This window comes from Pleuronectes platessa, chromosome 15 (assembly GCF_947347685.1).
Source record: "Pleuronectes platessa chromosome 15, fPlePla1.1, whole genome shotgun sequence".
NCBI classification, from domain to species: Eukaryota; Metazoa; Chordata; class Actinopteri; order Pleuronectiformes; family Pleuronectidae; genus Pleuronectes; species Pleuronectes platessa.
Window position 1 is genome coordinate 12,842,711 of NC_070640.1, and position 26,958 is coordinate 12,869,668.

Below are 26,958 nucleotides of genomic sequence, written 5' to 3' on the forward strand. Positions count from 1 at the left end.
CATTACATTACACAAGTCTGAACAACCCCTCTCTGTATGACTGCATTATAACTAATTTACATTCAGTTGCTGAGTCCAATGAAGGAACCATGAGTATTTGTATGGAAGAGTAACAAAAAACAGACAGCAAATCACATCAAGCTAAATTTTAATGTTCTTTCACTTCTCTGTCAAGAAGTATTATGTACATTATAATATATTGCACTTGCACTCGAATAAACAATTAATGAATTGACTTTTTATTGGATAATCATTATCATTTTCTGAAAGGCCTCCTGAGATCGTGAGCCATGTGCGAGCTCATTGCATCTGTCTACTGTAAGAAGAGGTAGTCTTTCGAGAGGAGCGGGTTCCCTTTTTTGGTGAGGAAGGAGGGGAGAGAGAGGAGGGAGAGGAGGGAGAGGAGGGAGAGGAGGCAGAGGCGGAGGAGGACTCGGGAGAAACTGAGCGCCGTCTGGTGGGGCTGCTGCTGGGGGAGCCACGGGGTGAGGAGTAGGGTGACAGGGCCTGGAGCATCCGGCCGCTGCGCTCCTGAATCACATGCTGAACAAAGACATAGACGGACAATCTTCACTGGGTTGTTGTGCTGTGTTTTGTAGCAGTGGTTCTGTCGATTGTACTGTGATGAGATGTTGTGATCTGGTGTTTTATGAAGGTTTTATAGGGTGAACTTCCTGACTGCACTGAAAACATGGATGAGGAAAACTTCCATACGGAATCTCACATTAACATCTAAAGCTACAAGAAGCCTCTTTTTCTTATGATGTTTCTTATATGTATCCTCAAACGAAGGTGTAATCAGAGATGTTATTATCCCCATACAGTTTAACTTGTGCTGAATCCAAGAGTGAGTGCTTTCTCTCTAATATAGGGCCCAGTCTTGCCGCAGGGCCAGTGCATGTTGCAACATGGAGAATGAAGGGAGGTACCCATTACCCCTGTTGCCTATATACTGTGAATAGCCACAGCTGCTCCTTCTTGACCTTTTTCTTTAGCATTTGTAACTTTAAAACTTAAAAAAAGCATTCCACATGTCTTTGTTGAGTCTACCATTGGTGGGGAGCTGGTATCTCTGCTTTGTCTATAATGGGAAAAGCTTTTTTCAATGGTTAAATTGTATGGAGTGATTCTTATACACAAGAAACTAAACCTGATGTTGAAGCTAGTGAACTTTAAAGCAATAGTTCAAAGTTTTCTGGTAATGTGCTTTCTTCCTGCGTTATTTGATATCTGAAGCCGAAAGGAGCAGCGAGTTATCTTAGCATAACTATAGGAAAAAGCGAGTGGTGCTCTGTTCCTCAGTAACAATATAAATTTACCGGAACCTGCAAAGCTCAGTGATTAACTGAACACTTGGTTCTTTTCATCTCTACCAAACCATGACGTTTTACAGAGGAGTAATGTGTGGAATTGTTTCTTTACTGGTTCCCTGGTATATGATTTTGAGAAGTTATACATCTAATCAAGATCAAGCTCAATAATAATATAAATATGCCACTAAACAACAAACACAACCTAGAATTGAATTGTTATACGGATTCAGGTATTTTTCCTGGATAATTTAAGTGTGTCATCGTACCCAAGCTCCATCGGGTCCAAAGAGCTCCAGGAAGTTGCTAATGAATTCTCGTGACTTCTCCTCCCACTTGGTGATGAGGTCCTGGCTCTTCTCTTCCACTCTGTAGACAAAGTGTTTGGACTTCTCCTCCACCGTCCGCACCGTCTCTTTCATCTTGTCCACCTGGTTCTGGAGCCGGTATTTATTCTCCTGTCAGAGAAACACAAAGCAGCCGACCGTCAGCACGTTTCGAATTACTTCTTTATTATTTTATTTTTCTCCAGTTCACTAAATATGACTCTTCCTCACGTTGATGAATCCAACATTTAGTTCTCGGGCTGTGTAGCCTCTTTGCAGGTTGCGTCGCACGTAGATGTCGTAGTCTCGCACGATGCGAGTGATCAGATCAGATGTGGAGATGCCCTCGGTTCTCTGAGTGGCCACAAACATCCCTGACATGAAAAGACAAGCAAGTCAAACACATGTAGTCAATTCAAGTGAAACGAGAAGCAACAGAGCTAGAATTCATCACCATGGTAGAAAAATGTATATCTCCACCTGCTTCCTTTATGTGCTTATACACGTCCTCTGATCCAGCAGAGGTGTACGGGATGTCATCATGGGCCACAAAGTCAATCTGCGAGAGCAACGTGACACAAGTGTTCACAATGATTGAACAGCTCTGCCGCTGCCACTATGAGACATTTAAAGGTTATATATGAGATACTCACAGCCACTAAGTGTCAAACTAGCACTGGCATCTCACTTAGACTATACATAAAGACGGATGACGGGTTCCCCTACTATCCCATTAGGATACGAACACTGCCATTTTGCAAGGGTCTGCACATTCATGCTCATCGTGTGGAGACATGATATCGAGTTGTGTGTGGTACGCATATTCCAGAGGTATAGAGTCCCATATGGTCTAGCGGTTAGGATTCCTGGTTTTCACCCAGGCTGCCTGGGTTCGACTCCCGGTATGGGAACTAACCATCTGTTTCAGGAGGTAAAGTGGGTTGTCCACCTAATTGCCTGGTTAGTGGTTGTGACTATGGACCCAAAATGTTTACTACACAAAAGAATGGATGGAAATCATATAGGGTTGCCAGAAAAATGAACCTTTCAAAGAAGAACTACCTAAAATCAAAGGAACCATCTTTGAGAGACGTGTATTACACTGACTTTTTAGTCTACTAGCAAAGAATAGGCTATATGCTCTATATGCTGTATACAGTAGCCAGTCACCAGGGGGCGATCAATGCTCTTTGGCTTCACTCTTGTGGAGGCCGTCGAGGCATCCATTTTTTTATGCCATATCAGGACAAAAACACATGTTTTTAATCTATATATTATAAATATATACCCCTTTTGTGTTATCAGCAGGGTGTTTCCTGCATATTATGTTATTTATGGCCACCAGATACTTAGCAACGTTAGTGTAGCTATAGACGTTCGCTGCTATGTTATCGTATCAAATCTCATGTATATATATAACCTTAAAAAGCTGTGCTTCAAGAGACTTTGTGACCTTTGACCTTATGTTTCTTGAGGAATTCCGTGGTAAGGGTCCAGGGAGCGTCCTGCACCACCTCGTCAACATAGCGGCAGTGCCTCAGGGCATCGTAGCGTTCTTCCTCCGTCATCACCGTGTAGCCCTTAAACTTGTGGGTGAGTGCGTCACTGCAGACTAGAGAAACAGACCATCACATGTGCTGCCCAAGTTAAATTCAAGACCACTAAGATTCTGATCCTCTAAAAGACATTTTATTTTAAGCTCTTTGTGAAATTGGCAAATTTCTTGTAAACAGAAGGTTAAACGGTTTTACTCTACCAGTGTTGTTGCTGTACTTTCGTTGAGAGTGATTCGTTCTTTACCTCCGACAATCAGATGAGTGTTGGGGAACACGTTTTTTGCCTGCATCAGAGCTCGAGCATGCCCCGAATGGAAGAGATCAAAGATTCCATCAGCGTAGACTCGCACCGGGCGATGAGCTTCAAGATATGAAACATGAAAACATGACATTAAGTACCAGCATGACATTACGAATCTCCACTAGTGTTTACTGATATGTCATATTGAATCAACGGATATCTAATCAGCCAGTAAAGATTTTATTATTTACAGTATTTCTTCCTACTATAGGCTGGTTTCCATTCAATTCCTTTCAGTTTTATTTGCATAGTGAAAAATCTAGGACGTCATCAAGCACCTGATCAGAAGACAGTTACATGACATCAAGTACTAATGGAACTCAGTAGACTCAGTAGAGCAGAGCTTCTTCCTTGTCTAACTCTCATTGTAGAAATGTAAGAGAAAGCGATCTTTGTATTATTCCCTGAAAAGTTTAAAAAAAAAAAGAAAAAAAAAAGCCCTGCTATGTTGAAATGGCAAAAAAAAATTCTTATTTTCATCTAGGTCAACTAAATGTACACATTCACCAACCCTCTAAAAACACCCTATCCCATAATATAAAAGAAAGTGAAAACAAATCCTGGATCGGCCCCCTGAACTAGAACCGCGCACCAACATTATACGCCTTCTTCCCCATACTGCCACCATGTTTCATGGTGATCTAGTTTTTGTGTAATGCAGCTAACGATGAACAAACACTGATGAAAACATAACCTCCTTGGCAGAAGTAAGAAAAGCTTTTGAGAAGTGTTACCTGGAGTTCCTCTTCGTGCTTGAGCTATGGTCAGCTTCTCATGGGGGATTTCTGATTCACAACCTGTAGACTTGGCAAAAGCAGCCGGCTCCCGCAGAGCCTGAGAAGAGACACAGAAAAAACACAGGCATTTGTTTCTGGATTAATTTTACTTGGATCCTGTTCAGAGTAGAAAGATATTCCTACCTGCAGTCACACCTAAGGGTATTTGTAAAGTTATCTATAATCTACTTTTGAACTGACTGAGGAAAGGCTGTTACTGGGAATCACGCTGCAGGAGAATCACACTGGCTTTAAAAAGATAAACGGAGTTATTGCTGAATTTAGAATTCAAATAATGCAGTAATAACCATTAACAGTGACATTATTGGTTGATTATGATTAAACATGAGCTGATGATTGTAAATGTGCAGGGTGGGACCTGACATTGTAAAATAATGATGTCATCAACATGAACCAAACTGATTAAATCTGCAGAGGAGATTTGAGAAGTCGCCTGTTGTAATGGGCATTGTGAGTTGTCATGAACTTTGTGTTGTGTAGATACACATTTACACACCAACTTTATCTGCTGTGTTGGAAGATATACTTTGAACTTTGAACTTTCTCCTCAAACATTATTACAACTACTTCTTGTTTTAAACTATAATGTTATTCAGTTTACCACTTGTTTTTTTATTTTTAATAATCTAAATTTAATTTAGTATATTTCAATGCTTCCTATATATTTTCTCTTGGTACATTTTATTTAAGTTTTCTTCCCTGTTTCATATTTTTTTTATTAATTTTATTTATTACAATTTTGCTTTGTTTCCATGCTTCTAATATATTTTGTATTATTCAATTTTATTTCTTTTTTTTGTTTCCATGCTTCTTCTATAATTTACTTACTTAATTTAATTTAGTAAAGATGTTTTTCTTGGTTTTGCGAGTGAAATACAGATTTCCCTCTTTACACCTTCAAGCCTTTAGTGAATGTTGTATGTTATGTTTCTGCAGTCAAGGCATGAATGTTAGATATTAATATGCAGCTCATGCAGTAAAATTCTACACTGTTCTTTTTTTAGAGCAATGCCAACTGAAACTATTTTTATCCTAGCAAACAACTGCTAAATATCACTTCAGAATGATCAGCAACATATTGCTATACAACACTGAACTGAGTCACTGCCACATCGTTCCACCCAGCTAATCAGTAATCTCTCCACTCCCTGGTCAAATAGTCATAGAGGAAATATCCCTCTGTAATATTCAAAGCTTGGGACAGTCTTTTTTAAATAATGTGCAAAAGCCAAACAACCAGAGTGTGTTTTACAGGACTGTTCATTCCCACATGATCCTTATTTGAAGTGTGAGAGTAAACAAAGTGGCCACGTTTCATATTGACAGACGAGGACTCACCCCGCGAGGGCCTTGCCTGTGGTTCTGCGGGGCATGCTGCTGCTGGACGTTGTTTCCTCGACCTCGTCTCCTTCCTGCCATCCTGGGCGTTCTGCTGCCGTGTCCCTGCAGTGGCCTGTCGCTCCTTACAGGTGATTCAAGTCGTGTGCAGGGGGCTGCTTGTAAGTATACTTCCCATGGGCCGTCCTGCCTGTTACCTGATGACGGGAGAACATTCTGAGCAAAGTTCACAGCCTCTCTGGTGAAGGCGTTTGGAAATGGAGATTGCACTTGTTATCAATACTGAACTTTCGAGGATTGTCCCTTTCTTCGTTTGGTATTGCTGACACTTGTTTATTTCACATTTTTAGCAAACTCTCCGTGGGACAGTCCAGGTGGGAGTTAAAGTGAAAATTCATGTTTCGAAACATTTCTCACATTTCCTTCGAGACTGTTGATGTGTATGGAGTTAATAGTGTATGGCCCGGAGCTTTCACAATTTGCAGCCTTTGGAACCAAACACTGAAGCACAATGTGTCCCGACATTTCACTCAACTGTCACAACTTACCCACAGTAATGCAGCTCGGGTACACTTTCAAATCAATAACTTGTCTCTGCATGTCATAGCACATTTACTGTTTAGCACCAGCTGCTACTTTATCATACACACTGTTTACTCTGTAGCACCAGCTACAGTTTGACCCTGTTGTTAAAAGATCTACACACATGTCTAAGACAACCAAATCCTAGTATATAGTCTCAAATGCATATGCAGAAAGGCTTTAATGATAGTATTTATTTGGATATATATGTTAAGTGAAGATTTTTTTGCCGTATAAGCAAAATCAATCGTTTAAATGTTTCAAATATTACTCTAGTGGATAAAAGTGAAATTATATTTGTGGTGCCCAGAGGATGAAGCTACTGACTCCCCCATCAAGAACACTGTGAGGTTGTCATCTGGGGTTTTAGGTCTCCACAGCAAATGGATGAATTCCCTTTCAATTTAATACAGAAGTTTGTGAGTTTGTGTAACTTTGGTGTTGCCTTAACATTTCATATATAGAGTCGTTATCAGACCTCTTAAAATGACAGATTTTTTCATCAAGATTCATGAATAATTTCCTGAGAAATCAACGAAAATGCTAAATGATGAGTTTTTTAAATCCCCACATCCGCCATCTGATCCGGATCCGCACCAACATTTAATGGGATCTTCTCTGATCCATCTCACATCCTTCCATCCAATTTCATGATCATTTGTTTATTTAAGGCGTAATCCTGCCATTTAACAGGGAGGCAAACAAACAGACATCATCTTCTCAGTACTGGGGAAAAGGAGAGGGTGGTGGAATTTAAATTTAAAAAAGGAAGGGCTGTTCCCTCGCTTAATCAATAACAACCACTATAATCAACATGCCAATATTTATGATCAACATAACAAAGTAGTGAAAATACAGCCACTTGTCATCTGTGTATACAAATATATATAATCTTTGATATGTTAATAGTTTTTTCTAATACAGTAAATAACAGATAGTAAGACTGAAATAAAATTCAAATCTGAAAAGTTAAAACTCCTTCCCTGCTCTCCCAATAAAACTCAGACCTCCCTCCCTCCCTCCCTCCAGCCCTCTTCCTGCTCCTCCTCCTCCGAAACCCCCTCCCCATTCGTGAGTCTTGTACAGTACTGATCACTGTCTAAATACAGCCTCAGTGAAACACATGGCTGATGAGTTTAGTGATGGGTGTGTTCATAGAAGATACTTCTCATACATTGTCGTAAAGGTTGTATAAACACAATGTCATCATTGTTCTGTAATGTGATGGTCCACAATTGCAGAATATAAATAAAACATTTGTAAAGATAAAAAGAACTAGTTTATTTTCATTTTATTTTCCACCAAGGAGGTTACGTTTTCACCCTTGTTTGTTTGTTTGTAAGCACTATTACGCAAGAACTGATTCCTCTTACATTTTGTAAATAGGTGAGACATAAATCAAAGAAGAACCGGTTTTGGTGTGGATCCAGATCAGGGTGTGGAGCTTTCTTAAGTTTCACATATTTCCCAGAAAATTATAAATGAATCTTGATAAGGAAAAAAAACATCTGGCACATTTTTTGAACTGATACTTTGAGTTTGTGAAATTTGGTGCAGCTTGATGGAATGTAAGGGACTGTTTGGTATGTGCTCTGCTGAGTGCTGTTCTAGTGACTTATTGCTTTAAACAGTAATCAAAAATAAAAGAAAGAGTCGTTCCAGAATGAACTTGCAGGAAACACCGGGAGTCACTGGAGCATTCGGACCCTTTCTAGAAAAGTTAACAGAAATGTCCTTCACGTGTTTCACTTTCGTTCTAACTTCTTCCACGTGAATAAGGCTCAACGCACAAGAGCAAGGTTTTTTTTATAGATTCAAATCAAGTTCAACAGAAACAGAAGAAACAGCCGCCCGACTGGTTTGAGGACACATGTAACAGTGACTTCACAGGAATTTTTTTTCTACCTGCGAGCACAATGACCTGGAGCAAAGGGGTGGGGCTATCCCTGTGAGAGCATGCAGGGTGGTAGTATTTCTTTACAGTGCTTCCTCTCACTTCCTGATCCCTGCAACAAATATGTGGAGGGACAAACACAGAACAACCTGTTGGCATTCTCTGGACCTGTGAAATATTACCCAGCAGCAAAGGTGAGACTGTGATGACTCTGAAGTGACTGTCTGTGTTTGTTGTCAGAACTGAAGGTGGCTGGTTGAACCATAGGGAGAGACTGTGCAGTGCTGTAAACATCAGGTATCGACTGTAGCAGAAGAAGTCAGATCCCAGACAGAGTGCACCAGCAGCACAGACTGTGAATGCTGCAGATTTCGGTTTCACTTGTTGTCACCATGTCGTAGGTTGAGATTAATCAGAGCGGGTGGAGCCAGAATAATATTAACAAGAATATAGATTTTCAGTTGATTGAGACACGTTTTTCACCAGCTTAGTCAGGAGCACCTACTTATTACCCTGGGAGGTGAGTAGATAAGTGACTAACCTCTGTCAGGTGGGAGAGGTGTCTACAGCAAAGTTTTACAACTGTGTTGTCCTCCAAACATCGTGTGTGTTTGTTATCTTTGCAGCCATGTGATTTTTCTTATAATTACTTTAATAATGTCTGACGGATTTGTTTTCCTGTAACGATCTGACTCTTATAACTCTCGTCTGTAGATTATTTGCCCGTCGCTGGTGTAAAGTATGTTTCTATTGAAGTATCTGACCGGGCTCCTGCTGATAGCTGCTCAGCTATGTGAAGGTAAGGCTCAAAACCCCATCCTCCTCTTCTTTGATGAATACTCACAGACGTATAACATGTACTCCATACACAGCCACTTTCAGAGTAAGTTTTACACAACAGCGGCTTCTGGGAAACAGTCTTTGAGGAAGTGTCATTTCTTTTGAAAACCCTCATGTTATGAGCAAATGACCTGAACTGTGGTTTAGTACCAGTTCTCTCAGCTGATGTATATGCAGCCATATGTTGATTTCATGTGTAACAGAGAGCAGCTGATTGCTTTTCTTCAATGTGGTAATACTGGCTGACCCAAACAAAACATGACAGTGACTTTAGACTATGGGATAAATATTGTGTCATATTCCCAAACTGAAAAGGTTGTAATCTAATGTTTAAAAAAAAATATTTAAATTAAGCTTTGCAGCCTTGCATAATGATTATGAATGTAAAAGCTATTTTAACTGGAACCTTGCATGTTATGTCATTCTACTCCATGAACAATGGTACTTCCGTGAGCGCAATCAGTACTGGATCAAAGCCAGTTGTAATGGTCCCATGTGCATTTGTTTCTTAAAAGGTCAAGGAAGGTAAACAAGGTTTCACAAACAGTTAAAAACTTCTATGACAATGATGTGCTGAAAATACTTTTACAGTTTAGTTTTCCTCTTTAAAAGCTGCCCCTGCCTTCCGGATCCTGAGATTTTTTTCAGATGTGATTCAAATTAGTATTACTGGAAAATCTCTGAAAAGTGTGCATTGTAAACTCAACTCTGAAATAACAGACACCAATAGGAGTGCACGTGTATGTCCACACATTTTCAAGATAAAGATTCCGATGTTTCAGAAATGTTTTTTCCAACGCACGTGCACAAGTTTTCAGATTAGCATTTACAAGGTTTCAAATCTGGAAAACAAACTGATGCACTGTGCCAACACAATTGGAAACTTGAAATTGAAAAAAAAAGAGCACTGCATTTATGAACAAGGAAAAGTCAAATTCTAAATAATAAATTTTTCTTTTTCTCAGCGAATCAGAACATTCAAAACCCTTTTTTTTATCAAATTATACATTTTTAAGGGTTTGTTCCAGTTTAAGAAAAAGAGTTGATCCCGTATTATAAGTCAGATCCACGTTTTCCCAGTGGAACTTGTTTACTGTCTATCTTTCTATAGAGTTTTAACCAGATTTGTACTGAGGCACTCACTCTGAGTCATTTGGTAATGATGTCATCTATGGAGGCCGAAACTGTGGATGACGAAGTCATCAAATAGGTTACGCAACCTTGAGCAAAGCTTGTGAAATCAAAATGTTTATCAGTCTAATTTGTTCCTATTTCAAACTGTCTCTCTGTTTTCCTCTCCTCGTCCCTCAGCCGCTCACATATGTGACAAATTGACCAAACTCAATGTGGGCCACGCGTTCCTTGGCACCAGCGTCCAGGTGAAGTTGCGGCTGTTCACCAGAGAGAACACCACCTGCGGCACGCTCCTGTCCGACACCGACCTGTCGGCCCATCCCCAGTTCAACCTGTCCCGATCCACCACCTTCATCGTTCACGGGTACCGGCCCACGGGGTCTATCCCTCGGTGGCTGGACGACACTGTGGAGCTGCTGCTGGCCAAGACAGACACCAACGCCATAGTGGTGGACTGGAACCACGGAGCCACCAACCTGAACTATTTCAAGGTGGCGGAGAACACACGGAAGACAGCGGGCTACCTCGCCGCGTTCATCGAAAGGATGCAGGTAGGAGATGGATCCGACGCTCTCTGTGATCTCATCACTCCGACTGCTGTGTGTAACACGATGTAATAATGATCTCCTCAGGAGCACGGTGCCTCTCTGAGCTCCATCCACATGATCGGAGTCAGTCTCGGAGCTCATGTATCCGGTTTCGTAGGCGCCCAACTGAACGGCGCGATTGGAAGAATTACAGGTAAGAACGGCTCATTTTGGATCATGGATTCCGATCCCTTTCTCTATCTGATCCACTAGGACTGCGAGGAATATAATTGTGGCACTCGGATGAGCTTTTACTCCCTGATCAGCTAATAACACTGAGGCAAAGTCCAGGCAGACTCAGAAGTGGCAGAGGGTTAAAAAAGATCTGGTCTAGTTGAGTTGTGAAGTACCAGCAACATCTCACAGGTCATGTTTTAAATGGAGCAAAGAATCAGAGAAAAGAACAAATTGTGGAGTGTGTGAAAAACGGACAGATGATATATGATGTAGAAGGGATAGTATCAGAAAGTTGAGACCTTGAAACAGTTCCCACAACCTGCAAGAAACCTTTTTAACAGGAAGAAACCTCTGGGAGAACCAGATGTTTAATAAATGCAAAGTAGCTACACTGCTTTGTCAGATGATCAAAGCACTTTAATTGGGGAAAAGCCAAAAAGGACAGAGAGTGGAGCCGTGATACCTAAATCTTTTACTGTGAAGTCAAAGTTGAGTCATGTCTGCAGTTTCAAGGGGAAGTTTGAGGTTCAGCCTCTTGCTGACTGGAGGAAGCTGTGGATCCAACCACTGACCGTCCAGTTAGTGGATGAGCCACTCTGCGTCTGACCCTCTCTACCCCCTGAGCCACCCACACGCCCTCTCTAGCACCATTTCCTGTTGTGTTCAGAAATAAAGTGAAATCTCTCCTGAGGTCTGCTGATGTGATGTTTGCAGCTCTGGATCCGGCCGGGCCTGACTTCACTGGAACTGCACCAGAGCAGCGACTGGACCCCACAGATGCCCAGTTTGTTGACGTCCTGCACACGGATATCGATTGTAAGCTGAATTTCAGTCCGATATATTCAAAACTATGTTGAATAACAATTTTTTCTAGATGTGTAAAACACTTATTTTCATGTCCACAGCTCTGGGCTACAGGGAGCCTTTGGGTCACATTGATTTTTATCCAAACGGAGGATCAGACCAACCCGGCTGCCCAAAGACCGTCTTCTCTGGTACGGCCTGTAAAATCGTGGGCCTTGGGTTTCAAGGATTCAAACATTTTAATAACGTTTCCCGCTCCATGTTGCCTCTGTACAGGAAGTGCTTATTTCAAATGCGACCACCAGAGATCAATGTACCTCTTCCTCGCCTCGGTGAATCAGAAGTGTCTCATCAGGGCGTTCCCTTGCTCGTCTTACAGCGACTTCCTGGACGGAAGGTGCCTGAGCTGTGAGCAGTTTGGTGCGGCCGGATGTCCCGTCTTTGGTTGGTATTCACATCATCTATGAGAAATGAAGAGCACACTTTGTTTCAGTTTTTTACTCTCGGAAATGGCTATGAAAACAGTACAGGTAGAAATAAGAGCTGCTGCTAATGTCATTCAGTGATGTGTTGTGTAAATACTGATGTTTACTGTCTCACCAGTTTTACAGAAGCAGCAATGCATTTTTATTAGAACAAAATGTTTATTTCCAAAATAAATATTGAAACACTCAGAACAAATTTACAAGTCTTGAGTGTGGAATGATTTGTACAGATTGTTGAATATCGCACTATTGGGTATTCGGGGATATTTGAGATAGATATTGATGAAATCCACAAGATATTTTCAGGTATTTTTGCAGAATTTGGAACGTCTCACCACTTTACAAAATGTTTCATATTCTGCTATCAAATTCCCGAACAATGATGACATTGTGTTTATATAACTATTACGAAAAATATTCATGACAACGTATGAGAAGTATCCTCTATGAACACACCAAAGATTACACTCTGCAGATAATTTGTGTAAGGTGTGTCAATGTGTGTGTTTTTGAATAGAATCCTTTATTTTCAGAGTGTTATTGTTGACCTGTCGCTGCTGTTTTGCTCTAACGCAGGCTATGACGTCACGCAGTGGAAAGACAGCCTGGTGAGACTGAAACAAACCAAAGTGTTCTTCACAACTAATCCAGAGCTTCCATTCTGCAGTGAGTAACCACAATCATAGTGGGGGAAGGGGGGAAACACAGGAGAATCATGTAATGCCAGTGTGTAAACTTAACAGACCATGACTTCTTTTCACCTCACATTTTAGAGTACAATAGAATAGAATGCACTGAACCAGCAGTTTAGAGAAATGAATGATCTAAAAAGCTCCAGTATGAACAATATTCTCTCTATAAAGTGAGGATCAGTGCAGCTTTCAGTTTGACTTATGTCATGTTGTATTTGGTTGAAAAAGGACAAGTGACTGTGATAACTGAACGAGGAGCAGAAAATAGTGAAAGTGAAATTCCTCCGACTCTGATGTATAACATTTTGTTTTTCTGTTTTTTTAGCTACAGGCTACACAGTGGATGTGGTGATATGGAACACCGATATTCAGAGTAGATACATGACCATTAAACTTCATCATAATGGTACAGAAGCAGTGGCGACCGTTGACCAGTAAGCCCTCTCATCTGTGTATCATACAGTAAAGCACCAATAATACAATAATGCATAAACTATGACTTCTTTTGTCTGTGTATTACTGTTAACTCTCAGTATAATAGTGTGTGTGTGTGTGTTTTTTTCAGTAAATCCTCGAAGTTTGAGAAGTACACAGAGACCAAGTTGTTCGCCCAGTTTGACAAAGACATTGAGTCAGTGGACAAAATGTCCGTCAAGTTCTCCTCTGGGATCGGGCTCAAGCCCAAACATAATCTTCGTGTTCTGCGAATCCGTCTCACACATGTGGAGCTCAAGAAAACGTAAGCAACATATTTAAAAAAAACTGTAATACCGTTAATAAATTTGATCTACTTGAGCCATAATTCCCTTCATCTTACCGAAGAAGAAATCCCTTCTCCCAGCTCTAGATTTACTCCTCTATGTGATCTCTACGTTACAGGGCTCTCTGTCGATATGACCTCCTCCTTGAGGAGAACACGGAGGTCACCTTCAGGCCAATTCCCTGCGAAGAATCCAACTTCTGAGGCAAAATCAGACCTCAGACCAGATTGTAAAACGTTACTGTTTGTCCTGAGAGGTTCAGCTGCCTTCCACAGGAAAACAAGGACTTAGAAAAAAAAATCACATGGACCCAGCAGCCAAATATTTACTGACAAAATAGATTGTGATAGATCAGTGTATATACTGTACATGTGTTTTTAAAGAGAAAATATATATGTTTATATGTGTTTTTGTCTGGGAAAAGGACTATATTTGACTTTCACTAATAAATGTTCACACGTTGAAATATTCATATCAAATGACCTGTGATGAAAAGTTCTGAGCCATTTTAAACATTTCACGTTGCTTCCAACAACATATTTATTTGTGTAAATGAGAATTTTTAATAAACAAAAATATTCAGTCCTTTTGGCCATTCAGCAGTCTCCCAAAAAGTAAATAAAATGTTATAAGTAATATGTGTATATAATATTTATACGTTTTATTAAATCAAACATAGAAAAATATTATTTATCAGATATGTGTACAACAGGATATTTAAACATGGTTCTTTCCGTCGAATCAGGATCTCATGTCTCTGATGTTGCTCTCAGTCATTTAGACATGTGCTTCTTCATACGCTGAATCTCCATCTGCAACAAAACATCACAAACCATCAGAGCACTTTCTACATATTAGGCCTAATGTCCTCAGCTCAGAAAACACACATTCCTCTGATCCTTCGTTTCTTCTTGTTTCACCTGTAAAGTCAAGCGGATCTTTTTCTCCTCATCCAGCTCGCTCATCAGCAGTTTGATTTCTTTGCTGGGAAACAAAATATTTTCATATTAGTAAAGCGAGTACATGATGATGGAAATAAAAGCAGAGTCAGTGATGCAGGGGTTGGACAAGCGGGCCAGTCAACACAGATGTTAAACAGAGATTACAGTGACTGAGCCGTACTTGTGCTGACTCTTCATCTGCTCAAACTGGTCCCTCAGGTCCCTCAGCTCCGTCTGCAGCTCCCCCAGGTTCGGTGACGTGTGTGCAGCTGGACTTCTGCTCGGCCGGGGGTCGGACGTGAGGCCCTGGGGCAGCACAGCAGAGAGAACCTGTGGTAACAGAGAGGAGAAGGACGGGGTGGGCTCAGGTTTTGGTCCCGCTGCCTGTAGAGAATAACCCGACATTATTACCTGAAAACAGAAATCAGAGATAATGATTTAAATGTTTAGAGCATGTTTCTCTCTTTACACTCACCGGCAGGGCAGGGCCATTGTGACTTGCTTCCTGACTGTTTTCTCTTAGCGTTGAAGCACCCGGCTCTTCACTCGGGTTTTCTTTTCTTTTCTCCTCCATCATGAGTGTTGCCTGTAAATTGAGTCTAGTTTGAGACGTCTGATAAGTAAAATACTTAATACTTAAAGTGCTTTGTCTACACTCAATATATAAAACAAATGTCCCAGAGTTTGGTGCTTCACAAAGAAATTCGTAAAAATGGCCTTTAGGTCAGAAACAATTTATTCTAGTGTCAAGTCAAATTAATATTAAATACAGGGTGAGAATCCTCTGCTATGTGTGTGCGTGTGTGTGTCAGAGAGGCAGCTCCGAGAAGTTAATTTTACCTCAAGGACAGATGGGACACAAACAGACCAGACCACACACTCTTTGTATTTATGAGCTGAGTTACAATAGTGTTCAAGTGAATAATGTGATTCTAGCTATATTATTAAAAATGTATACTTCCCAGAGTCTGAAGCTCTGACTGTAACCTCTCATCTGCACCAGCTATCTGCTCGTTCAGCTTCTCCGCCGCTGACGCAATAGAGGCAAACTCCTCAGTGTCTTTGAGAGACGGGGGGAATAAACATTTAAGAAAAACACACACCTCTCGGGACTAAATTCAGACTCATCGTTATGGAATGCATCGGCCCACTTCCCAAGAATGCAGTAGCATCCATTCTTTTCTAGCATGCAGCGTTCAAGCATGGTAGCATTTCATTTCACATGAAGGTTGCGAGGCTTACCAGGAATCAGGGCTGAGCTGTAGCTGCCCATGAGGAATACAAGGGTAGTGAAAGACAGAAAGACCTGCAGAGACTTTAAATCTACATCTACAGACAGAGGATAGCAGAGATCAACAGTCAGCTCAGTTAGACCTTACCTCTTAGAGAAACTCAAAACTACTGAGAAATACTTTTTTCTTTTCTTTACTTACTGCGCTTTTCAGGATATTTCAGATATTACAGCCATTTCAGCTTGCGAAGCTTCTTTAGCGAGCTAAATCTGGGTGTTACAGTAGAGACAGCTGTTCCTGTCATGCCACAGCAGTAAAAGAAATGTGCAGCACATGCAGGAACTGATGCACAGTGACAGATCTGAACATCTTTAGTCATTAGTGAACATTCTGAACCATTTAGAAGATTATTGCGTTAAGGTCGAGGACCTGGAGCAAACACGCACCTTGTTTTGCCAGTGTCACCAGTGAGATACAGCAGCATCTGTGGTAACTGGACACCAGCCATTGTAACCCAGTGTGGTGGTCAGAGCATGTTGTGATGAAGAGTGCCACTGTCACGTCTAAGTTTAGCTCAGGACAGAGTGGAGCTATACCGCCCCCCTCACAAATATCACCGGGGCAGTGAAGGGCAGCAGCAGACGCTTAAAGGGGCAAAGACAATGAAGTCACTTGTGTTTACACTGTGCAGAAATCAGGAAGGAGAGGAGGGGATGGTTTGCTTTTGAGAAAAGTTTTAATAGGCTTTCCTGAGCCGCAATAAACCGATTTCCCACATTAGGTCCAGCTTACTCATCACAGGGTATTCTGCCATGTTGCAAAATCATTTGGATATATATTATTGGGTGGGAGCTTCAGGGTGGTTGGCTTGAGAAACTGCCCTGATAATATCATCAGGGTTATCTCAGCCTGGGCTCAAGAATAAACATAACAGCATTACTAACTGGAGGGGTAGGGTTTAAAATAAATACATGCATTATGGGAAATATAGGCCGAAAATGTTTGGGATAAACTGGGAAAATGTGACTTTTAGGCTTGTGTGGTGTCATCAAAGTGTCCGCAAGCCAGGATTCCTATTTGACTCGAAACAAGGTCAATTACACTTATTTTTAAGCCTAAAAGTCCACCAGATGTGGCTATGCTAGCGGACGTTGGCATTTTCTACTGTTGTTTTGGAGCATCAGTGGACATTTAGGCTAGAAACACAATATAAAATGACACCGTTTCGAATCGAATATGAATGTCGGGGCTTGTGGACACTTGGATGACACCACACGATCAGTATGGAGGCATATTGTTTTTTTCACGTCTGAAGATAAGTCTCTAATATCTTCAGTTGTTTTGGAATCAGATGTTATTCTATTTACCCCTGAAGTGTTTTTTGGACTCAAACACTTCACCCATCCCTCCATCGGCTAAATGGTGAGTAGATAGAGTGAATTATCATTTTTGGGTGAACTATCCCTTTAAGACACAGGAATGACAATTTCTCTGAAATATTTTGAAATAAAGACCAAAAGATAATAAAATGTTGGTTGATTGTTTCAAATGTTGGAAAATCCATATGGAACAGACAATATTGATTTAGATATATAGTAAATACATTTTCATAAAGTTCCAAGCTTTATCTGTTACAGAATAAATATCGACCTAAAAATACATAATTTGATTCATAAAATCCAGATCTTTCCAGCACCAAATTTCACCTGTTCATTCATCATTCCTCTAAAGTAAAATTGTTAAAGAAATTGAAACAAAACTCCTTTACCCACCCCTTTAACCCTAGAAGACTAACGTAAAATTAGCTACACCCTCACTAGCGTCTGGTAAATTTTACCCAATATAATATACCCGATAAAAAAAAATACTTCTCATCAAAATATATTAATGTACAACAATACATGGCAATTTGAAGTACTCTGCTTTTATTTCTCCCCAGATACATCTCAAAAAGAAAAAAATGTATCATGGGGGGACCCTATAAAAAGGCACTAAAATTAGTGAACAATAAGGGGGTTGTTAAAAAAAAAATCCCTACATTTTTTTTAATAATAGAGCTTGGAACTTGTTCTTCGGTCCAGCCGTTCCTGGGACATGTCCGGTGAAGGCAGTCTCCCCGCTTTATTTCCAACTTATATCATATTAAAAATAAAGTGTATCCTAACACTAGCGTTTGGTGAAAATTACCTGAACACGTGCCTATTGAAAAAACAGGGGTGGGAGCAGGGAAACTAGCCGACCTTCTATGACGCGAGTGAGCAGACTGAAGCTACCGAAGGACCCAGGCCACTCAGACAGCAACACAATGAAAATCCCATGACCACACTCGCTCGGGTAAAAAACACCCGACGTTCTAGGGTTAATCCAATCAGTGTATGGTTTATTCCTTGGCCCATACTGCACCCTTCTAAAATCTCAGTAAAATTAGTTTGCAGTCAGACAAACCGCATTTAAAACAAGGTGAGCATTACTAATGAACTGATTCTGCATCTGTTCAAAGCTAAATTCAAAATAAACACAACTCTGAAAAGAAGCTTGTTAAACCGATTTTTACTTCAAGTCTCAAACAATAAACTGGACATGTGATTATACAAGTTGAACAAGTAGTAGCCAGGTGTCGGTTGAAGGGTCACGATTTCTAAGAAACACCGATGAGTGATAAAATAAGACACCTCACGTGGTAAGTCTTTAAAAATGCAGAAGGTGAGTTGTTAAATTAAAAATATTATTGAATTGGACTCAAATGTTGCTGGACTGGAAAACAAACTGACGGGAAAATGCTAATACTGTGTAAAATAAAGACCGCGGAGATCACTAGCAGCAATTCCCAAATCCCAAAATACATCAGGAAAAAAAGAGAGACAGTAGCAATTAATATAATGCCATGTGTTACAAATCTTCTAAAACAAAGTACTGCAGTACTTCATAGATGCAACTGAAACACTAGAACCAGAGAACAAGTGTAAGCAACAACTCTTCGTAATATACAGGCAGGTTGGGATTGTACTGAGAGAAGGGTTTGTGCAGTCCATCCAGCAGAAGAAATCTCAACCATATCCGTTTTCCAGTGTCACGTCTGCAGAAGGTGCTGGTAAACAGAAATAAACCACAGTTAAAACGTATGCAGACAAAAACATTTCTTAAAGATCTGTAAATGACTTTGTCATTATAAAATGAATAGAGAAGTTATAAAATATTTTTCCAGAGGTTAACCCTCAGAAAACTGACAAATGAGTGATTGTTGTTGCATGCTCCTGTTTAAATTGATCTAAAATAAAAAACCATAACAACTACAACATTTATTTTAGCAGCAAAAAGTCAAAGCCCACAACCGTTGTCTCATGTCATACACGTGATGACGTGAATAGGTTTCATATCATGTATCACGCTAAATGTATTGATAAGCCCACCCTCAGAGAAAAATGGGCATATCTAAAAACTGTAAACTGTTCAAATAACTGAAATATTTTTTTTATGCTTCTATATTTCAATATTTTTATATTTGACAAATTTGATGATAAAACACATTCGATATTTTTTTTAAATGTATCACAATTTCAGTTATTTTATGATTATATAATCATGGTTTATTGAGTTACATAACCTTTTTACTTAGAAGAAATGACATCGCAGCAGGCAAAAATACCAATGCAGTCACTTCACTGATTTCTATGGCAGAGTTCAAAGGGTTAAATGACCTAATGATGGACGACATGCTACAGTTTCTTACCGGATGTTGTCACCAGCGTTGTTGGTTGGGCCCTCTGTTGTACGGCACACGTTGCCGCATCACTCTCATGTTGCGGTATTTAGACATGATAGTGTAACTTTTTCTAAACACGGGTCTCTGATTTAGGAAAGGACGTGGCACCAAGCTCTCCTGATTAAAAAACAAGAAATTCACATATTAGGGATTTTTAAGGCATTATCCCACAGGAAGCAAGAGCTCTCTGAAGAGGGGGTATACACACCATGAGTGGTCTTCTTACATTTCCGGACATTTCAGGACCTGGGTTCCTTGGACCACCAGTGAACTTTGGCCTCTGTAAAACCACAGTACATGCTGAATACATAGGCAAATGAAGGAAATATTTCTTAATTGCAGTGTTTGACTCAGTTTTAAACATATTAAATGTAGGTGGTGACCCCTGTACATTTTACAGATGATTCTTCAGGGTTTTATCACAAAGAGCTCAACACAGTCCATTTAACCAAAAGCCCCACTCACCTGAAAGGGTGGTGGTCCTGGCTTTCTGAAGGGCCTCCCAGATCGGTTGCTGTCCACCATCACATTAAACGGCCTGAAAAACAACAAAGAGAACATCAGAAACAGGACACCAAGCAAAAATCTCACATTTAACAGATTAACTTTCTCTCAAATTGTTGGGTATTTTAAGGAATGTACCTGAACATCTTCCTATCCACGTGTCCCCGTTTTTTCTCTTCAGGCGACGATCTGGAATTATTCGTCCTTGAGAGTCGGCTGTCCGATGAGTCTTCTTCATCTGAGCTTTGTTCTAAAGAAGATAGGGAGATGAAAGAAAATCATTTATTAAAAAGCTTGTGGCTTAGAGGCATGTCAAATAAAAAACAACTGCACATTAGATACTGGCCGTTTGATGACACAAAATAATATATTTACCACTATCTGACTCTGGGCTTTGATCTTTGGGAGGTGAGCCGTCCTTAGAGGAGCTTGGCCCCAGAGACCAGTGGGACAAAACAACAAGGTCGCGTTTCTCTATGGGAGAAGATCTGTGGAATGTGTTGCAGACATAGTTAGGATCATCAGCGTTCCTATGCCTGCATCATGTACAAACAATTTAAATGTGTCCTGTATACATTAACATATTAGTCATGTGTTTCATGAAACAGACTGAAAATAGAAGATACAAATCAACCTGTTGATCTCTAAAAAGAAATGCAATATAAATCAGTAATGAACAGCACTATCAGGCAGATAAAAGATCAAAAATCCACGCATTACACATGGGTACTTACAAAAAAATCATGGCATGTCCATGCTCTTCTATTTTTGTACCCTGAATCAATCTGAGCTCTCTTCCTTTACTCGGGGATTGTTAGAGCTGGCAAATCTTGCAGGCGACTTTAAGATAGTTGTCTACGTCACGTCACCAAATCTTCTATCATCCCTCTCTCAGAGGCACAGGAGGACGATAGCCCTTGTTTTCACTGTCTCACCGACGTTCGGAAGGTTTTTTACACATCAGGTCATTCTCTGTTGTTCCTTTAGTTGCATTCAATCCATTGTCCAAACAGGGCCACAACATGTATGTCAGAGAGGCAATGTGAGGTTTGAGTCTTGAAGATGTCTGTAGACATGACAAGTCCAGGCTGAGGATTATATAAGTCTCTTCTCCATAGCTATGCAGCAGCTTTAAGAGATGAGCCAGTCCAGGGTTCAAAGCTACTTATACAGGCTTTGCAGTGCTCTCAAGTGAGACGTCCATTTCTTCAGATCTCATACTCTCCTTAAAATTGTTGGCATTGGGCATGGCTATTTATGAAAAGGAAGGATTTTTACAAAGATCTGACTAATTCTGCAGTATAACCAGTGAAAGGGGGTTGTGCAGTGCCCTCGTTTCCTCTTCTTCTAGTAGCTTTAAGTTACAGAAGAATTGACAGAGGACTTGTTTTGTCTGTAACATTAGACGTCTTTACAGGTTGACAGGTGCGGGATTAGACTTTAGGTGCAGTGGGCTCTGATTAGCCTTGTTAAGCAGCTACTGAATATCGTGAGTTCCCTCAGGCTCATGATGAGGTGTTCATCATGATTGTTACATTTAGGTCAGACTTCAGATTGGACACAGATGACAAACAGCCACAGCCCTGTTGGTCCAGCGCAAATGTTTTCACACCGATAAGAACAAACCAGTGGGTGTGGTAAGGCTGCGCGGAGCAGGATGATCTTCCATTTGTCCACATGTCGTATCAAGTTGGAATTTTGGCTGAAACGAAGCTGCTCATCTAGTAGCTCAAGGGTCGCTGGTTATGCCTCATGTTATCATTACGAGGCTTCCAGACGATTCTATGGCTTAGAATTTTTACCATATTCTGATGAGGACTCCAGTATTTAAGACACTGTATGAAGTGCAGGTGGTAGTTTGTCTCCTCTTCATTCTGCTCAGTCTGAACAGAAATGATGTCCACAGGGCTTTTTGCTTGAGATGGTGCAGATCTTGGTAGTTTATCGAGATGGGCTGATCCTTCTTGAGTTAATACTTCGGTTTGCTCACGGCAAGTATGTCATTTCCACTCCTGTGTCACACGCGAACTGGGCATTACATTGGGTCTATGGCAGGTGTGCATGTAGTTACGCATCTTATTAATGTGAGATAATACGAATTCTTGAATTAGTAGACTGATGCGTTCGAATGGCCCAAAAAATTAAAATAACATTCTTTGTCTTGGGTTTGAATGTTAAGTCTATAATTAACTTAGAGCTTTATGAAAAGATTGTTATTGGTAATTTAATTGCATAGGCAATGAAGTGAGAATTTTCAATCTTTATCTCTTTAGATATTTTTCGGTTATATTCTCAGTGAAAGTCAGACATATGTCCTCTATCTCTGACGATGGCTGGTGATGTACAGCAACATAAAATCCTCTTCACAGTTTAAGGACTTCAAACTGTCTCTGTGACTCTCATCCATCTTGATAATGTGGTGATTAAACGGAGGGAGATTAGCTTTGTATTTTGAAATTCTTCAGAAATGCCTCTTGACTTTTAAATCTTCTGTCCTGTCTGTTTTAGTTTGGAGCCTTGAACGATCACCATTGGACATCCAGTTGATGAATCTCTTTTTCCAAAGTCCAGGTAAAGGTGACATTTTGTCAACAATGTAAAAAGGGAACAGTGGGAACACTTCTTTGGAGTTTTCGTGTCCTTATTTTGTGTACATGGATATACTGCTTAACAATAGATGTTGTGACTTCAGTTTTGGATTTGTTTTCTACAAGCGATGAAGGGTCTTCACGACATGCTGAAGAACAACTTTCTTTAAGATAAAGATTGTTGAGAATCTGATGACTCCTCAACAGCACAGACCAACAAACGTTTCCATGGACCTCATCACAGCAATTATACTTTTTGTCTGCTTTTAAAAACAGGCAGGGTTTTTGTCGACATGATGCTGTAACTTTGAAGTTTCTCTTGAGCCCGGGAGAATATTTGTGAAACACAGGCAGCCCGCAGACAGGGAGGCGTTAGAGAGCTTGTCATCAACTGAATCAGTGCTGCACATTTAGCCCCTCACGACATCTCCATTTTCCACAGATGGCACCCCCTTCCCATTGAGACATTCTTTCTTCACCTCTTAATCATCAAGCCCCTGCGAATAGTGCTATAAGGGAGATACCGTACCTGTGTGTTTTCAGGGACCGGCGAGATTCCACCTGTTCTTTGTCTGTGTCCGAGTCTCTTGAAGACTTGCTGCCATTGCCATCTTCTCTGGGGGGTGAATGTTGTGGTGTTGGCCTCCTTGCTTCCACCTTTCTCAGGGGAACTGGACTTGACTGGAAACGTCTCTTTCTGGTAGCAAAAACAGAGCTGAAATTTCCCTGTGGGGTAAAGTCGCCCATGTGGGGCCTAGGATTCACTGATGGGGGGAGTCTGAGTCCCATAAGAGACTCTGCTTTGACTTGTCTGCCTCTACCTCGGTAACTTTTATCACCAAAAGGTTTACCAGTAAATGGCCTGGGAAAACTGAAAAACTGAGGTCGCTCTCTCCTGGGAGGTTTATGATTGCCATGATCTGGTGCAGCGTCTGCAGGGGGCATGCTATCATCAGATATCCTCCTCTTGCGGGGTCCAGGCCCCTGCCTTTCCTGAGGGCTCCTGTGGTAGGACGATGACTGTGGTGGACCTCCTTTCCATGAGGGGGGTCTGAAAGGGAGCTGGTGAGGGACATCTTGTGCTCTCTCTCTACTGTGGGATCTGCTGCCCTGCCTCTCCACTGGACCACGCTGCCGCCTGGAGTCTTGCTCAGATGACCACCTGCATATCCATCAAACAATACAGAAATGATTACAATGACGGATCCATTGTCATGTTAAGTGGGAGGTGGAAGTTTAAACTTGTATCTTAATGCAGCCCCTTCATAATGTCATGAAAGAATGAATCAGCTAGGAGAAGAAACTTTTCACAGAGTAATTACAGATGTAACACTCCTCTCAATGGCAGATGAAACCACATTTACATCAGACCCCCATTTATCCCCTCTAATAATTATGGGTTGGGGCAGAGTAGAGGTAATCATTATGACCACTGTGATTGGGAGAACTGGGCCAGCTTCAGGCCTCCTCAATAATTTTACCCAGCTGGGATAGTTGCTTCACTCTTGTACCTCTCTGGACACGGGCCTCTCCCATGCATCTCTCTGGGGCTCCTCTGTGACCCAGAGGGCCTGTGCTCTCCATTGTGTGGATGAGAGAACGCCCCGGCCTCGTTCCAGCGCTTCATGCCATGACCTGAGTGCTCATAGGGCCTTTCTCTGGGGCTGAAATTCCCACGAGGATCTCGACTCCGCTGCTCCTGATGGGAAAAACCTGGCTGCCTTTTGTGGCCCCTGAAAGACCCCTGAAAGGCTTGTGAGGAGCCTGGCCTCCTGTCAGCTGGGTGGTTACGGAAATGTCTCGGGGAAGGTGACCTGTGCCCTGAGGGTTGGCCATGGAAAGGTGGGCCCCTCTGACCTGGGGATCCTTGTGCAGGACTGCGAGAGGATGAAGGATGCTGACCATGAGGGGGTCGATTTGGCCTAGATGCCACAAAAGGCCTCCTCTGGCTATGATGTGGTTCCATTTTTGGAGAGTATGATTGAAAGGAATCCTGATTCGGGGACCTCATGTTATTGAAACGTGGCTCCCTTTGCTCAGCCATCAGGGGGACTCTCCTGACAACTGGGGGTCGTCCTCTACCTCTGGAATCTTTCCAGTTAAAGGGGGTCTTTACTGTGTAACCTTGGGGATCTCTTCGATTTTTGGGGTTATAGTTCCCTTCATTCTGCCCCATTCCATGACCATCTCCGTATGGTCTAAGAAGACACAAGGGAAACAAAGATACATGGATTAAAACATATTATCCCATTCCAATGTATAATATTTTGCAACAACAATGGCCAGAGACTTGAACCGCTATCATTGACTGCAACAAAACATTAACAATCATGAACGTTTAGTGTTTCCCCTAGGATGGAGCTATAGTGGCGAAAGTAAACCACACTGCTCCCCTACGCCCCCCGGCATGCACCCAAACAAAGCCTTACATTTGCACCTCCTCCAGGGAAAAATTGTCCATTGCATGTCTGAAGGTAGCTAGAGAGAACAGCACAACTTGACCCAGTCAAAACACATTACCTGGGCTTTATGCGTGGTGGTCCAAAATGTGGTCGGACCATTTTAGGAACTGTGTGATATATCTATGGACAAAACAAAAGCAGATCATGGTGAGTTCGACAGCCTTAAATATATATATATATATCTATATATAAAACTCAATTTCTAAAGCTAGCCACAGTCTCTGATTTGTCCCGACTCCACTGTGAAAAAAAAAAAAATCACATTAGAGTCTGAAATCTGAGTACAGCTGTTATTTAATAGCAAAGTTTAAAAAAAAGTGAGTAAATCAAATGGGCAGAGTCAAACGCTTCAAAAGCAATGGTACAAAGTTCTAGGGGTGTGACAATGCAAGGGACAACCCACAGCAATGTTAACTATTGGTCATTGATAAGTCACTCAGTCTTAATCTTATCAGTTTCTTTTCAGACAAAGCAAATACAGCAGTTACTGTATTACTGTTTCCGTCCTTAGAATGTCGAATTATTAAAAATATATATATATATTTCCCCTTTGATCTAGTAGCAAAACCACCCGAACAGGGCTGTCTTAAGTGTTGCGTAATTCATAAATAAAAATTAATGTGATTACAAAACAAAAAAAAGTATATATATCATACAGATTTTATTTGAACATGTTCGTGTTCAAATCAACCTGAAATTAATCGCAAAATTAACTACATGTAATATACAAAATCACAACCGTAGTCTATTTCCCATGGTATTATTAAAAGGTGAGATTAAAAAGGTAATCTGTTCAATTTAATATCGCATATTAAATTTACCCAGATGATCAAATTACTGTAATGATCAAACTCGGTTTACAAAGTAGCAACGTGTTCGGGTTAATGTTTCGGGGGTGGCCGCCGTGTCAGCTTCAGCCCGGATCCTTCACTCATGAGGATCATCGAGCCTCCATTTACAGTCAGAGCTACGGACCGACAGCTAAGAAAACAACACGACATCCATTACGTTCAAAACGTATTTATTTGTCTCTCTTTGTGCAGACTCCGAGTCCGACACGGTAGCTGAGGCGGACATTTTACTACCACACGGAGCCTCCATGTCTCCTCTTGGTTTATATTTAGAAACGCACCGTGGAGAGACGGCTCGAGTTAACGCTAGCCACCGTAACTCGGTGCTAAGTCAGCTAGCATGGGTGTTTCTCTGGTTTGTGACGCTGCGCTCAGGTAAAAAATGCTACCGAGTCGTGTCCAACATGTTGTTAACAATTGGACAAATTTAAAAAAGACAGACATTTTGGCTTCCTGTGTCAGTAAGTGTAATTCAACCCTCAAGAAAACAACTTACCCGAGCGCAGCCGTCGATCAGATAAAAGCTACGTGCGACACAGCTGCAGCTCAGCCTCTTCCTCGGCGCATCGCACTCGCCTCTTAGAAGAGCATTTAACAGCCAGGCCGAGGCGCCACCTACTGCCCCGGAGGGTAAACTACGTGTGTACTACTAATATGTTTTAGCTGTTTGTTACACTTTGAAGGGATCGTTCATCCCAAACCCACCAATTCTTCTACTCACCACTAATGCAGATGGAGGGGTGGTGAAGGGTTTGAATCCAAAAACACTTTAGGAGTTTCAGCGGTACACAGCGTTGCAGCGAAATCCAATACAACTGAAGTAATGGGTGAAACACAAAGGTAAAACATCAGAGTCAAAAAAAACAAACATTAAAGGCCTTTATACTGCCCCTGTAGTGTCCTCCATGTGTCTGTAAGCCTGGACATTCAAGACTCGAAACAAGGTAATTTACACCAACTTCGTAGCCCAACTGTCTCCTTAAAAAACCTTGGCAACAATATCAACTGGGGGTTTGCAGAGTGGAAAATGAAC

General features: G+C 41.2%; 4 protein-coding genes and 1 non-coding gene across 11 annotated transcripts; 2 read left to right on the plus strand and 3 right to left on the minus strand.

Moving 5' to 3' along the window:
* Positions 1 to 131: 131 nt before the first annotated feature.
* On the minus strand, positions 132 to 6,195 carry LOC128456632 (choline-phosphate cytidylyltransferase B). Its single transcript, XM_053440876.1, has 8 exons — positions 5,629 to 6,195; positions 4,228 to 4,327; positions 3,437 to 3,553; positions 3,097 to 3,248; positions 2,117 to 2,195; positions 1,868 to 2,010; positions 1,580 to 1,768; positions 132 to 543 (listed from the first exon to the last, which is right to left on the minus strand). The coding sequence occupies exons 1-8, from the start codon at positions 5,707 to 5,709 to the stop codon at positions 301 to 303; spliced, it is 1,104 nt and encodes a 367-aa protein (XP_053296851.1). The 5' UTR covers positions 5,710 to 6,195; the 3' UTR covers positions 132 to 300.
* On the plus strand, positions 2,476 to 2,547 carry trnae-uuc (transfer RNA glutamic acid (anticodon UUC)). The gene has a single exon. It is a non-coding gene; the product is annotated as a tRNA-Glu (tRNA).
* lipia (lipase, member Ia) lies at positions 5,461 to 14,220 on the plus strand. Of its 3 annotated transcripts, none has more exons than XM_053440875.1 (11): positions 5,461 to 5,789; positions 8,819 to 8,903; positions 10,256 to 10,629; positions 10,711 to 10,819; positions 11,557 to 11,658; positions 11,748 to 11,837; positions 11,923 to 12,090; positions 12,708 to 12,797; positions 13,149 to 13,257; positions 13,389 to 13,562; positions 13,703 to 14,220. In XM_053440875.1, exons 2-11 carry the CDS (start codon positions 8,846 to 8,848, stop codon positions 13,785 to 13,787), a joined length of 1,359 nt encoding a protein of 452 aa, XP_053296850.1. In that variant the 5' UTR covers positions 5,461 to 5,789; positions 8,819 to 8,845; the 3' UTR covers positions 13,788 to 14,220. The 3 variants fall into 3 exon arrangements, with proteins under 3 accessions (XP_053296850.1, XP_053296849.1, XP_053296848.1); XM_053440874.1 differs by having other exon boundaries at positions 5,462 to 8,624; XM_053440873.1 differs by having other exon boundaries at positions 5,464 to 8,298.
* On the minus strand, positions 14,091 to 16,843 carry si:dkey-71d15.2 (SH3 domain-containing kinase-binding protein 1). Of its 5 annotated transcripts, XM_053440881.1 has the most exons (8): positions 16,204 to 16,839; positions 15,959 to 16,026; positions 15,768 to 15,854; positions 15,487 to 15,585; positions 15,001 to 15,110; positions 14,707 to 14,909; positions 14,505 to 14,568; positions 14,091 to 14,396 (listed from the first exon to the last, which is right to left on the minus strand). In XM_053440881.1, the coding sequence occupies exons 3-8, from the start codon at positions 15,796 to 15,798 to the stop codon at positions 14,358 to 14,360; spliced, it is 546 nt and encodes a 181-aa protein (XP_053296856.1). In that variant the 5' UTR covers positions 15,799 to 15,854; positions 15,959 to 16,026; positions 16,204 to 16,839; the 3' UTR covers positions 14,091 to 14,357. The 5 variants fall into 5 exon arrangements, with proteins under 5 accessions (XP_053296856.1, XP_053296857.1, XP_053296852.1 ...); XM_053440882.1 differs by having other exon boundaries at positions 14,091 to 14,568; positions 14,707 to 14,855; positions 16,204 to 16,843; XM_053440877.1 differs by having other exon boundaries at positions 14,091 to 14,568; positions 16,204 to 16,841.
* Positions 16,844 to 18,291: 1,448 nt separating this feature from the next.
* On the minus strand, positions 18,292 to 26,498 carry si:ch211-114c12.2 (uncharacterized protein LOC336578 homolog). The gene is made up of 10 exons (XM_053440872.1): positions 26,422 to 26,498; positions 25,133 to 25,194; positions 24,124 to 24,810; positions 23,142 to 23,774; positions 20,400 to 20,512; positions 20,163 to 20,274; positions 19,986 to 20,058; positions 19,747 to 19,800; positions 19,488 to 19,637; positions 18,292 to 18,845 (listed from the first exon to the last, which is right to left on the minus strand). Exons 2-9 carry the CDS (start codon positions 25,171 to 25,173, stop codon positions 19,497 to 19,499), a joined length of 1,854 nt encoding a protein of 617 aa, XP_053296847.1. The 5' UTR covers positions 25,174 to 25,194; positions 26,422 to 26,498; the 3' UTR covers positions 18,292 to 18,845; positions 19,488 to 19,496.
* Between the last annotated feature and the right edge of the window lie 460 nt (positions 26,499 to 26,958).